We start from the raw sequence: 14214 nt of genomic DNA, 5'->3' as shown, positions 1-14214 counted from the left end.
TGGCGATGATGGAGATGAGTCTTTCGGTATAAGTATCTAATTTATTTTACAAATAGCTTGTAATGTTTATTCTTATATGAATCATTTTTGGTCTTCTTCTGTATATGTGCTTTGTATTTTCAAGGTAAAAACTTTATCTACTCCACTTAATGACAAATTCGTATGATCTCCTATTTGTGACCTAAAATTTCTTTATATTCTTGTGATACACTAGTCATATCCATCATATATTGCTAGTGTAATGCCCATAACCTGAGAAGGAGAAGGAAAAGCCTATCCAGCTGAATAATTAGCATGACGGAGCAGGTGGTTTGTTGGACGGAAGGAATAAAAAAAAAAAAAAACAAGGAGAAAAAGGGAACAAGAAGACGAGGGGGCAAAGGGAACTTTGCACCCGTATTGTCGGACGGGACGGTCCGATCTTTTTTTTGGTGGAAGGGTGGTCGCCATTTTCTTTCGTTATGCAGAGATTGTTTTTCTCATCCGGCTGAAATTTCTTCTTTCTCACCCGGCTGAGACAATGCCGATTTTACCTATTCATGCTTGTACCTATAATGTAATATAATCAAGAATTGTGTACTTATTAAAGTTTATTGTTAAACAAACCATAAAAGGTTTTCGTCGAAGCGTCGATCGACTGTAACATGTGTGAAGCAAATGAACCCCACGCTATGATATAATACAATGATTCTTATCTCCCTCGGCACAACTACAGCAGTCAACTACAATGGTGGCAGCGGTGGGAACAAGTGCTCATCACAGGGATGAGTACTGATTTTTTTTAAGTTCTCTGTTCGATTGGATGCAGGGTATTTTATTTTTTTGTTTGGGTACTGCTAAAAGGTGCAAGATTGTAAAGCAAATTGTAGGAGAATATTTAATCTGAGGTTAAATTACTTTTCTTTAAGTTTAAAATTATTCTGCATCAGGATACAAAAGTTTTGGGGTATCATAACACAGGTTAATTGAAATTCTGGTTTTGGGAAATGCTGGAAGATCGGTAGAATTTAAGTGTTATGTATATTTTATGTATGTAAATTTTTGTATGTGTTTTTGTCGTATGAATAATTTAGGGAACTGTGTATTTAGTGAAGAATAACTTTTAGTGATATTTTCCTTGCTTCAAATACTATTTACTGTTTTATTACTGTTTCATATCAAATGTAAAGTTATTCTGAGGTAAAGTACTAAAATTTGTTAAAAGGATTGTTGTAAGATTTAACTGACAGATGTCATTTTTTTTATCAACTCATAAAGTATGTAAAAGTTCAGATAATTGATTAGAGTGCGTATGTGCTTGTATATTTAAATTTTAGTAGGTAAAATAATTTTTTAGAATAACTGGGTGAATTTTCATATCTATTTTACAAAAATAAGTGGCTGTATTTGTAGACTTATGTTATAGTAATTATCAGTGGAGTGTCTGGTTTTATTGCTTTGAATATTGCTTTAATATTTCATTATGGCATATTTAATGAAAGGAAAGAAAGCCGGCCTTGTACTTCTGGCCGATTAGAGGAAGAGGTCTCGGATAATTGAAAAATGATCGAATTAAAAAATATAATTCTGGGAAGTAAAAATTACGAAGAAGATGTAGTTAAAGAGCTGTTAACGTCGATCTTTTCTGAGAGGAAAGAGAAAGAAAATGTGGAGCTAGCCGTAGGGTGGTTATGCATAGAAAGCAAACGAATAGCATTAGAAATATTAAGACTTGAAGCAGAAAACCGGAGTCTAAATTCGGAAGGTCCGTTGGATTCGACAATGAGTCCCAGAGTTAAAAGTTTGGATGAAATTGTGAAAACTATAAAATTGCTGACGGTGAGGGTTCTGGCAGGGTCAGAAGGCTGGAATTATTTTTTTAACAGTTTAGAAAAGGCCCTTGGGAGTGAGAAAGTAGCAGATAATTTAAAATCTAAGGTGTTAATGTGTTTATGAGGAGACAAGGCTGCACATCTTTTAACTTATTTAGAGGAAAAACAGTACGAGGATTATGAGGCTTTAAAAACCATAGTGCTTTGGGAATACGAACCATCACTTAAGGCTTGTCTGGAAAATTTAAAATGGGCTAAAAGGAACCGGGATGAAAATTTTTTAAAGTTTGCTACAAGATTAAATTCTATGTGGAGTTATTACTGCAAACTGAGGGGCGCGACGGATCTGAAAACTATCAATCAGTTAGTAGTTGCAGACAGATTAATGGAAACGCTCGATACGGAAACTGCTACTCATATTGGTATTAAGGAAGGTGAAAATTGGTGAAAACCAAAGGAGTTAGCGAGAGAATGCGATACTTTTTTTTCGGCAACGGAGAAATCTTACTCTAAGGGTTATAGGAAAGAGAATGATATTAAAGAGGGACTGTCATGAGAGAGAATTAAAGTAAAGCCAAAAGAAAGCTATAAACTTGGCCCAGATAAGGAGGCTTCAACAGTGTCAAATAGAGGCAAAATAAACTCTCCTCAAAAAAATTTCACAAGTTACAAATGCGAGTCAAGAGAACATTTTAAGCGTGATTGCCCTCAAAATAAAAATACGAAGGGCAGATTTGCGAAAGTGAACAGAGTCAGTGCAGTAGATGGTAGAGAGGTTAGCGAAACTCAAGAGAATAGAGTTGTTGCCAAAGCGGGACATTTTGGAAAGGAAATTTCTAGACAATCAATAGAAGATGAATTATGCAAATTGGATAGAGTGCAGTTTAGTGTAAACGGTCGGATAAGTAACGGATTAATCGATTCTGGCAGTGAGATAACGGTTGTAAAGGAAAGTATAATTCTAAATTTTAGATCTGGAAGCGGATCAGCCATTTATTTGAAGGGGATTTTTGGACCGCCGAGAAGGTGTGAGATAGTAAAATTACCTTTAGCACTAATTAATGGAAAGGGTACAAATGTGCATCAGGAGATACTTTGCGCGGTGGCGAAATCTTTAGTTGAAGATGTTTTATTACCCCCACAGGTGTTATATATGTTACGGGACGAAAACACTTGTAAAGATCGACAGTTCAACGGAGAAGTAGCAGTGGTTTGTTCTACAAATCGAAGGGTTCCTCGGACGGGAGAAAGGCAGAAACACCTCAGGGTGAGTTAGAAACAGACATTCAAAGCCACGTAGCTGCTATCCCAGATGTCGGAGTGCCCTTAGAGGAGAAAACAACTAATTTATCTCAGACAGCGGAGTTTCGTCAGCAGCAGAAAGATTGCACTGACTTGTCTAAAATGTGGGAAAGAGCAAAAACGGATAAATCAAATTATTTTGTAAGGGACGATTTTCTTTTTCATCGAAACAAGATTTTGGGACAAAGTGCAGAGCAATTAGTTGTCCCTAAATGCAAAAGGAATGAAATTCTAGAGCTCGTGCATGCTTCAGTGTTTGGAGGACACACGGGAATTAAAAAAACATTAGAGAGGATTTGTTTTTCTTTTTATTGGGAAAACATGAAAAAAGATGTTCAGGAGTTTTGCGAATCATGTGAAAGTTGTTAATTAACAAAGCCAGTGAAAGTGAAGGACAGAGTGCCAATTACTCCAGTAGCAAGACCAGGGTTACCTTTTCAGGTTGTCAATGTAGATTTAATCGGATCTATAGTTCCTCCTAGTTCAAAGGGGCATAAATATATTTTGTGCTTGGTGGATCAGCATACTAGAGGGGCCGAGGCAGTGCCATTAACCAGTCTGATGGCAAAAACTACTTGCGACGCATTGCTGCAGATTTTCTCCAGGACTGGAATTGCTAATGTAATTGTGTCAGATAATGGTACCAATTTTAACGCACACTTAACACGGGAATTTGAGAAAAGATTTGGATCCAATCTGAGATTTTCGACACGCATGTACCCTCAGTTAAATGGTTTAGTTGAAAGGTTTAATCAGACTTTGAAATGTATGTTGCATCATATTATTAGAGATGAAGGTCGAGCTTGGCATGTCCAAATACCATATGCATTATGGGTATACAGGGAAATACCCAACAGTACTACAGGGGTATCACATTTCCAACTGTTGTATGGTAGACCGACACAAGGACTGTTATCTATTTTAAAATCTACGTGGTTAGGGGAGCATGACGAATTGAAATTCGATCTGAAGCCAGTTCATAAATATTTGCAAGATTTGAAGGAGCGGTTGAAACGTGCTGCAAAGCAAGCTGATCTTATGAGTGAAATCCAACAAAGTAGAATGGCACAATATTATAATTTGCGTTCTTCGAGTAAAACTTTTGAAATAGGAGATAGGGTTGTAGTCCTCATACCTGATTCTAGCAACAAATTATATGCTCGATGGCAGAGTCCTGCCGTGATAAAGGAAAGGAAAACCCCACACTCTTTTTTAGTAGAACTGGCAGACAGGAGCATTAAGCTTGTACATCAAAATAAAATAAGGAAATTCATTGTCCAAATGCAATCAATGTAATGTTTGACAGGGAGGAGTTCGGGGAGATAGACAATATTCCCTCTACTTTAGACCAGGATAGTAGTTTTGAAAGTATGTTAAATAATCTAAGTACCACTAATCTTAACATCAAGAAGATTAATGATCTAAAACTACTGTTAGGAAAGTACAAGAACTTATTTTTGAGACATGTTCAACCTGCTAGAGTAAGACAACATAAAATTGATCTTATGCCGGGAGTAGACAGAAAAAAAACCTCATTGTTATGGCATTCCAATGGCTTATCGCAAGGAGGTGGACAAACAAGTCAAGGAACTTCTAGAGCTGGGTCTCATTGAACCATTGGAAGCGGACATAGCCCATCCGGTTGTGTGTGTGGTCAAGACGCAACAGTCAGGATATGCGTTAATTTCAGGGCTTTGAATTCGATGACTAGAGTGCCAGCATTTCCTATGAAGGATATGCATGAATTAATATATGTGGCTGGGCATTCAAAATGGCTATCCAGTTTAGATATGCGCAGAGGATACTGGCAAATCGGAATGGATGAATCTAGTAAATCACTAACAGCGTTTTCAACTCACAATGGGACGTTTCAGAGGAACATCATGCCCTTTGGTTTGGCAGGAGCGTCAGGTACCTTTCAAAGAGAAATGAATAAGGTTCTTTTCCGGTACAGCGATTTCACCCAAGCATATATGGATGATATTATAATTTTTTCAAACATGTTTGAAGAACACCTGCAGCATCTAGAAACGATCCTTAAGATACTGGAACAGTTAAAATTTTCTGTCAGGCTCAGTAAGTGTGGTTTTGCAGCTAAGGAAATAGATTACCTAGGATATAAGATAGGAAACAGCAAACACAAACACAGCGCAGATCCTAGTAAGATTGCAGCAATTAAAGTGCTAGAAAGGCCCACGAATAAAAAGGGAGTCTGTTCGGTATTGGGTCTCATGGGATTTTATCGCACATATATGCCGAGATAGCTGGACCTTTGACAGATTTAACGAAAAAGAATGCGCCAAATAATTTACGGTGGGGTCAAGCTGAAGATGCGGCTTTCCTGAAGTTCAAAGATATGCTGTGTCAGGTGACGTCTGACTTTAATTTACCATTTCAGGTGCATTCGGATGCATGAGATATCGTCGTCGGTTGTTGTCTGACTCAGAGAGACACACAAGGGCATTTTAAACCAATAGCTTTTGCATCCCAAAAATTTTCTGGGGCTCAGAAAAATTGGGCAGGCATAGAAAAGGAGGCTTGGGCGGTTTTATTTGGGCTCAAGAAAAGGGGATTTTCGGGGGAATTGTGGAAATCATTACGAACCATAATCCTTTAAAATATCTCACCGAAATTACACCTAGGAGTCCAAAATTAATGCGTTGGGCTCTCTCTTTGCAAAGATGGAATTTAAGAATCACTTATCGTCCAGGAGTACAACATCGGACCACAGACACATTGTCACGATTGAGATGAATAATAGTAATATTTAAAAAAGAAAATAACCACAGATATTCAGAGGTTCTTAAATCTTGTCCTTAAAATACTTTTCGAGATAATTTGTTTAAATGGTGTTGGTAAAAAAAAAATAAATAAATAAATAAAAATGTTTGTCTAATGTATAATGTATTTATGCAGTTATGTTTAGTGTAATATTTGTATTTGTTAAGCAAAAAAAAAAAAAAAAAGGTAAGAAGACTTTTTGTATCCTGATCAGTTTTTGTTTATAAGTACCCCCTGCACCTGGTCGGGTAGGGGCTGAAAATTTTCAGTATCCATGTTAGCCATCAAGAACTTTGACATTTTGTATGAAATCAAGTTTGTCAACTAATAAACCTGTGAACTGTGATTCTGACAAATTCAGAATTGCTTATAATGAACGCTGTGTTGTGTATCTAATGAACTTTACATTATTGCTAATGAACGCTGAACGGTTCTGTTGAACCTGTTGTGAAAATTAGCCTTAAGAGGCAAATCTGCATCTTGGTGGGGGCATGTAATGCCCATAACCCGAGAAGTAGAAGGAAAAGCCTAGCCAGTGGAATAATTAGTACGACGAAGCAGGTGGTTTGTTGGGTGGAAGGAATAAAAAAAAACAAGGAGAAAAAGGGAACAAGAAGACGAGGGGCCGAAGGGAACTTTGCACCCGCGTTGTCGGACTGGATGGTCTGATCTTTTTTTTGGTGGAAGGGCGGTCGCCATTTTCTTTCGTTATGCAGAGATTGTTTTTCTCATCCGGCGGAGACAATGCCGGACTTACCTATTCATGCTTATACCTATAATGTAATATAATCAAGAATTGTTTACTTCTTTAAGTTTATTGTTAAACAAACCATAAAAGGTTGTCATCTATGCGTCGATCGACAGTAACATGTGTGAAGCAAATTAACCTTACGCTACGGTATAATACAAAGATTCTTATCTCCCTTGGCACGACTACAGCAGTCAACTACAGCTAGGAAAAGTCAAATAACTCAATGAGATCATCTTTCCAAATCTGCGGTTTCACATTTGCTTTCACGCATTTACCAGATTTTGATATTCTTTTTACAAGCTTGGCTATTCTCCTCTGTCGTAACTGGGATATTTGCATTCCACCACACTTCCTGTAGTTTAATACTTGTAAATTTAGTAGCATCCAAGTGTTTCTTTCATTTCCTTAGGATGGTAAACAAAAATTAAAGGTACTTATTCCTTTGAAGGGAGCTGAGCTCCTAAAAACTCACCGCTAGGCACCTTTTGTAGCAGCAAAATTCCTTTTTCATTTCCATTGTAATGTATTTTGCAGTAATTGACAAAACAGATAATCTTCTTAGTAAAACATAAATTTTATTTTTAGTTTGCGGAGATAGATAATTTGTATACAAATCTTAAGTGGCAAAATTTTCATATGTCTACTAGCTGGTCAAACTTCAGAATTCTAATCTTAAAACAATTTCTTGCGTTGCTGAGCAACAGTTACATAATACAAATATGGTGTTGCCACTTCAACAATAAATATAGTTATTTGATAAATAACAAAATATTACACCATATTAAAGTTCAGTTACCCACAAAAGATGAAAGAAATACACAAGAAACTCTTTATTACGAAGCACTTCAAGTATTAGTTATTTTACTAGTTTGAAATAAAAGTGATCAGTATGTGCAACCCCTAAATATTATCCAATCTTGAAATTTGGCTAATATATCTTTTACTTTACTAATACTCAGGGCATAAGCAGATCACAATATATGAAATCTGATATAAAAATCACATCTACACCCTATTATGTATCCATTAATATTTTGGATTGGTTATTTCACATTAAAGAAGCACATTGTGGATATCCTATAAATGTAATGATTTACGAATTTTTAATTTTAGAAGTTATAAAATGGGTTAAATGATACTAGAATCAAATGAAAATTAATGGATGTCAACTATAGCAAATCTGATGCTGTATATTTGATAGGTAAAGAAGGTAATAAATATTGCATTTGAAATAACAAACAGGTAGCCAGTATCCATGCAAAACCTTAACAAAAATACCATAATCAAAATAGTCATCCTGGGTATCCAGTATTCTGCCAAGCTGTGAATCCTATCTATGGCTTAAGAACTTTCATAGACATCACTAATTTTGAAACTTGAATTGAAAAGTTGTCCAATTTGTGAAAATAGTGATAATGAACTAAGTCTGGTGAATATGGTGGATGAGGAATGGTTTCACAACCTAGGTCATGTATGGTTAGCTGGATTTCTTTGACACATGGGTTTAAGTATTGTCTTACAGCACCAAGATAATGTATGTTCACAACTGCTGTCTGCTTCTGATGAAGTTGATTCATTTTGTGTAGTTCAGCTCAGTAACAGTCGAAATTCGTAGTTTTACCTCGTCTGAGGAAGATAAGGTGAATAGCCTGTGTCCACCATACCTGTGAAGAACCTGTGGAACCTGTGTCCACAACCACTTAAGAAACACAAGTTCCTTCCTGGACACATAAGAAACCTGTGTCCACCATACAAGCAAAAGCACTTTTTAAGGATGGCAGGTGGTTTTGTAAAATGCTCTGCGCAGTTGTCTGTATCCAATCACTGAACAGCTCTGTGACAATTTGTCATTTTGGATCCCTTTGAAATGCTGTTAACAGTCTGATGCAAAATTACTTCACACGTATTTCTGAGCACGAAGGAGGGGTACGGCTTTATCTGATATTCCTTGTTCATAGGACTGGCATACCTGCCAGATTTCCCAATTTTTCATCCTATCTCCTTGTTTCATAGTAGATCACCAAATCACCCAGTTTTTAATATTTACCTTTTACTGAGGAAAAGCTCCTTGAACAATAATGAAATTTATAATGAGACTTCACCTTCCCTCATACAGTTAAATTTCTAAGGGCTGTGGAGCAGTAGACATTAAGTTTCTTGACCATCATACAGGCATGTAATTCACAGTTTATCTCAGAAAATTGCTTGAAAATGATTTTGGTTCCATCTCTATGTATGCATCTTCTAACAACATACTTGTTGCATGAAACTTCAACCAGCGGTGAATGGTGCATTTAGTAGTCATGCGTAGTCCAAACACCGTATTAATACTGTTTGCTGCAGAAGTTTTAAAATAACTCAGTTTAAACTCTTAAACAAAAATCATTTCCAATGGTCTGGAGTTCGTGGTCCCATTTGATGGCTAATTGCAACACTGGGCTCAACTCACAGTCGAATGACTAATACAGCTTATCAGTCACATATTTACTGGCACTGGGGTTTCAGCAGTTACTTCTTGTATGCCTTCATCAGTTGTTTCCATCATTATTTGAAGTTGGCTGTTTTTAATGAATCAGTCCAGTATCTTTAACTTTAATATGAAATAAAAGTTACAGTATAAAAAAATAATGCTTTTTTTTAGTAGTATTATAATGTTATAAGTTTTATAATTCAGTTTTTGTTCTTAATTACTTTTGAAAGAAGTTTTTGCTTTAACCCATATTATGGAAATTACAGGTGATGTACGCAATGACTTATACTTAACTATATCACATGGGGAATTTACTAAAGGAGCCAAATCATCTGATCGAAATATTGAAGTTTCCGTCAGAGCTGTAAATGAAAAAGGCCAGTTAATCAAAGTAATATATTTTTGTTAAGTTCATTGTGAGAGATTTTAAAATTTCTAATTTATTATTGTTCTATAGAAAATTTTACATTTCATTTTACCTTCTCTTTTTAAAATTTGAGTTGAATCTTGTATAATTTGTTAAAGTGCTTTTAAAGTCTACAGTTCCTACTTATCTAGAAATTTACTAACCTTTTTTTTTATTATTATCTTTACAAACAGTATTATCACTTTCTTCCATTTCCACTTCAGGCACCTGACAATCAAAAGCTTATTTCTCATCCTTTATTTCTTCATCTTATCATTATGTTTCTTCAACCTCGTTAAATGTTTCATCCTTCATTTGTTTATCTTTCTCGGACACCTCACCAGCTACTTCCTTCATCTCTTCATCCACTGATTCTTCAGATGCTGCTACTGTCATTTTAATATCTTATGCTTTGGCTCCAATTTTCTGTTTAAGCTCCACGGTGTAATATCTAATCTTGTTTTGCTTCCCTACCATCTGTTGGAGTTGCTCTTGCATTTTTTTCTTGTCTGTCTTTTATTCCTTCTTCACCCAATTTTATTTCGCTCACTAACTTTTCTTGTCCCACCGTGATCTCAACATTCATCTCTTCCTGACTGGCTTTTATCACTTCCAGTCCGGCTTCTACAGCTATTAATATGTCCATCAAAGCCTTCATTTCTCCACCATGACTTTCTCTTGTAAGCAGGCTACTGGTATTCACTCACAAATTCACTTCTGACAGAAATTGTAGCATTCTACAGGTTCATGGATTAGGAGTAATTGATGGCAACACTCGATGAAGAATCAAAACACAATTTATTCACCATTGTTAACCAGGACGGTTCCAAAGACATGTTTACAGTCATCGAAAAACTATGATAATGATAAGCTCAGTGGCGGGGATATTATGGTGTGGGCAAAGTTTACATGGAGCATGTTAGAACCCATAATCCCCATAGAACAATCCCTGACATCTGTGCGCTACATAAACATCGTTGCAGACCAGGTTCACCTATTTATGACGACAGTATTTCTGGCGGAGATGTTGTTTTCCAACAGGATAATGCACCATGTCTTAAAGGTCGAATCATCAGGGAGTGGTTCGAGGAACCTTCCAGTGACTTTCACCTCCAAATTCACCTGATATTGAGCATTTGTGGTCCCACCTGGAAAACCAAATTTGTGCTGCCACGCTACCCCTTGTAATGTGCGGGAGTTGCAGGACCAGCTGGTGAGCATTTGGTACCAGATACCTTAGACTGCATATCAGCACCTTGTGGAGTGAATGCCATGCCAGGTGCTGGCAGTTTTGAGGGCTAAAGATGGTCCTACATGTTAATAACGCGTGTTCTTTTTCTTGATAAATGTAATACTAATTTTAATTGTCTTCAAAATATATTTATCATTGGTATGTGACTGTATTTATATAGTTATTTTAGCATGAATAAAATGTCTACAGTCCGTATACATGTAATGCACTGTAATCGGGAATGTTTTGAAAAGTCTTTGTCTGTTCAAAGAGGATATAAAATTAAAATGACCTTTTTAAGAAATCTCACAGCTTTGTTAATTTTTCTAGCATCGCATCAAATGTTAGGGATTTATTGTTTTTCTATCATTATATATGTTCTTAATGATTCTGTCAATGTATATAAAGTGAAAAAAAATATTAAAAATGTTATTTTTCCTTTTAGAATGTGATAAGTTTGGGCTGTGGCATGGACACTATTGATGAGTACAAAAGTGTAATTTATTATCATGAAGATAAACCCAAATGGATGGAAACAATAAAGGTAATTATTTCTTTTTCTTTCTTTCTTTTCTCTCTCTCTCTCTCTCTTTTTTTTTTTTTTTTTTTTTTTTTTTTTTTTTTTTTTTTTTTTTAATATTGTAGAAGAAAAGAGGTAGTTGTATCTGCTCATATGTTACTAATAATACCACCTGCGAGTTTGCAGAAAAAATGGTATCCTAATTTTAAATTGCTAAAGGACAACTATAACAATGTTTTAACATTTACAAATGTTGCAAAATAATAAGACAAGTATTACAATATTATTATAGAGTAAGACCTCATTTAATGTTGCTCTGTTTATTGCTGTTTCAGTATTATGCAATAGTATTGGGATTTCCCGAAATCGCATGCATTGCTGAGTTTTGCTTAGGTTTTGAAGATGAAAAGGATCTTTTAGCACTTCTACTGATCATAACAATAATAGAAACTTTAAATTAAAACCGCTGCTTTATGCAGTAGTCTTGAAATTCCCTGGAATCACATGTAATATCGATACTTCAGGGTTGGCTCAAGATTTAAAGCTGAAAAAGATGGTTTTAACACATCTGGGTGGTAACAATTAAGAACACTTTGAATTAAAACCAGTGTGTGTTTGTCATTTCAAAACCCCAACAGCATTGAAGGGAATTCCAAAATCGTCTTTAGCAGTAATGTGGAAGAAAAATCTTGAATTACTATAAAAATTAACAAGAATTAGTTTCCTGAACATTTTTGGTCCTTTGTTAAATTCTACTGCAAATCTAAGAAAACTAGATTTGAAAGCTTTATTTTTTACTGATAATGGTCCTAGCCATCTAGTGCATTCATCTGACTTAACAGGATGCATTCCAGTAGAAGTAGTTTTCCTGCCACCGAACACAACTTTGTTAATTCATCTACTGGAGAAAGGCATAATATCAAACTTTTAAACTTATTATCTGTGGTAAACATTCTGACAACTAATTGCTAAAAGCAGTGGGGAACATAAACAATCCATTAGAGATTTTTGGAATGGATGCTGTAGACAACATCAGTTTTTCCTAGAATGAAGTGACTGATAAATGTGTGAAAGTAGTGTGGAAGCATGTAATGCAAGAGCTCAGTAAAGATTTTGACGTAGGAAAATCTGTTGTTGATGTTGATGAAATAATCAAGCTACCAAATTAAATAGGGTTGCATAATATAAATGCACAGGATATTGAAGTATTATTGCAATTTACAACTGATGAAAATTCTTTCCAGTGACAATCTTAAAGGATTAGTCGAATGACAAGTGCATGAGGATGACAAAATTAGTATTTCTGAGGATGAAGAGCAAAAGAAACTTTCAGCAGATTTTCTAAAAAAATAAAAAATAAAAAAAGCTTAGCCACCATAGCGAAAATTATGGATCAGTTTATACAAAATGATTTAAATTTCGATAAAGTTTAAAGCAAGATGAAGTGTCATTGATTTGGTGTCTTGTTATCGACAACTACTTGCTGCACAAAAACATATCCACCACATTAGGAAGGCCTTTCTGTAGTTCTAAATGCGAAGTATAATATTTTTAATGAGAAATATGACATTTCATTAAATTTGAACATTTTAATTTATATACAGTCTAAATTTTATTCTAAATTCAGCGGAAACTTCTTATATTGGTGAATAGTATTCTCGTCAGAAAGGGAGAAAAGAACTAACAGAGCATTCTAGAAACATCAATCTTATATTCTTAAAAATGTGTCTTCTATAAATTTCTAAAATCTCACTTGGACCCAGTGGAGTTTTTAATAGCTACAGCTTCTGTTTTGCTTGCACTACGTATTTTCATAGTTCAATTATCTATTTGCAGAAATTTATGAATACTAAAAAGTAATAAAATAATTAAATGCATAAAAATGCAGTTAAATATCCGCAAATTTATAAATGTACAGGGAATGTACACAAAATTTCAATAACATAATGTGAAAGATAATAAATAAATATGAAATCAATTCAAACCATCATACATTTAAAAAGTACATTTCTTTAATTTTACATCAATTACAAAAGTATGTTTTTTAAATGTTAGACTGTATATATAAAGTGGATATGGAATTCAAGAAAATATTTTAAACAGTGCTACATACAAAGGACTCTTTAATTTTACTATCTAATATAGACCCCTATAAATGTTAGGGGAAAGTAATAATGTTTAATAAATTCAATTTGTTATAAATTCAAATTTAAAAATATATATTTATTTTTATTCGCTACGATTTTGATAGTTCCAGTTCTAGTCAGACACAAACATCAACTTGTTTTAAAAATATAATAATTTATAGAAAACCACATTTTCTTGTTTTTAATTAATACAGAAAATCAAAATTTGCAAACAAACAGATAATATAGAAATATTTTTAATATAAATGAGAAAGGTTGAAATCTGGATTACTTACTATACATTTAATTCTTGTCTTACCACTCGTCTTATTACATACCAGAATATCATCTGCCAGTAATTTTTTTAAAACTTTATTTGTAACTTTTGTCGAGATGCATCAAAATATTTTATTGCTGAAAGAAGGGGGACAAATGTAAATTGATATGTGTACCAACGAAATCACTTTGAAAGTAGTGTTTATGGTCTTGAATGAAAAATAAATAAATTCACTTTTTATAAAAATGCCTGCAGTAAGTTTCTAAATTTAATCATTATGCAAATTTCACCATTACATCTTATGCATGTGAAATACGATTAATAACGCTACTAGAAGTTAATAAAAAGTCTTTGGATTGAAATTTTAGATTAATAAATTTTCTTTAGCCTCTTTTTTTTTTTTTTTTTTTTTAATCATATTTTTCATTTTTGACATAGTCACCATAGGTGATGTTTTTACAAGCTTGCTTGTTGTGTAAAATGTAAATTAACCAACAATGAAATGCATTTAATTTTAAACTCAATGGTCTGAAAAGTTG

The 14214-nt window shown here is 34.4% G+C and overlaps 1 protein-coding gene across 2 annotated transcripts in view; it reads left to right on the top strand.

The window, feature by feature from the left end:
* The window catches only part of mbc (dedicator of cytokinesis protein myoblast city), a 252717-nt gene that overhangs the window by 122610 nt on the left and 115893 nt on the right, over positions 1-14214 (top strand). For both annotated transcript variants that reach the window (XM_085811171.1, XM_085811170.1), the window contains exons 14-15: positions 9382-9506; positions 11198-11296. In XM_085811171.1, the coding sequence (XP_085667297.1) occupies positions 9382-9506; positions 11198-11296 (224 nt within the window). The remainder of the gene's footprint in view (positions 1-9381; positions 9507-11197; positions 11297-14214) is intronic.

The sequence above is a fragment of the Stegodyphus dumicola genome, chromosome 2 (genome assembly GCF_044657685.1).
Source record: "Stegodyphus dumicola isolate Sdum_Otavi_A_Nest chromosome 2, ASM4465768v1".
NCBI classification, from domain to species: Eukaryota; Metazoa; Arthropoda; class Arachnida; order Araneae; family Eresidae; genus Stegodyphus; species Stegodyphus dumicola.
This window is presented reverse-complemented; position numbering and strand designations above follow the sequence as displayed.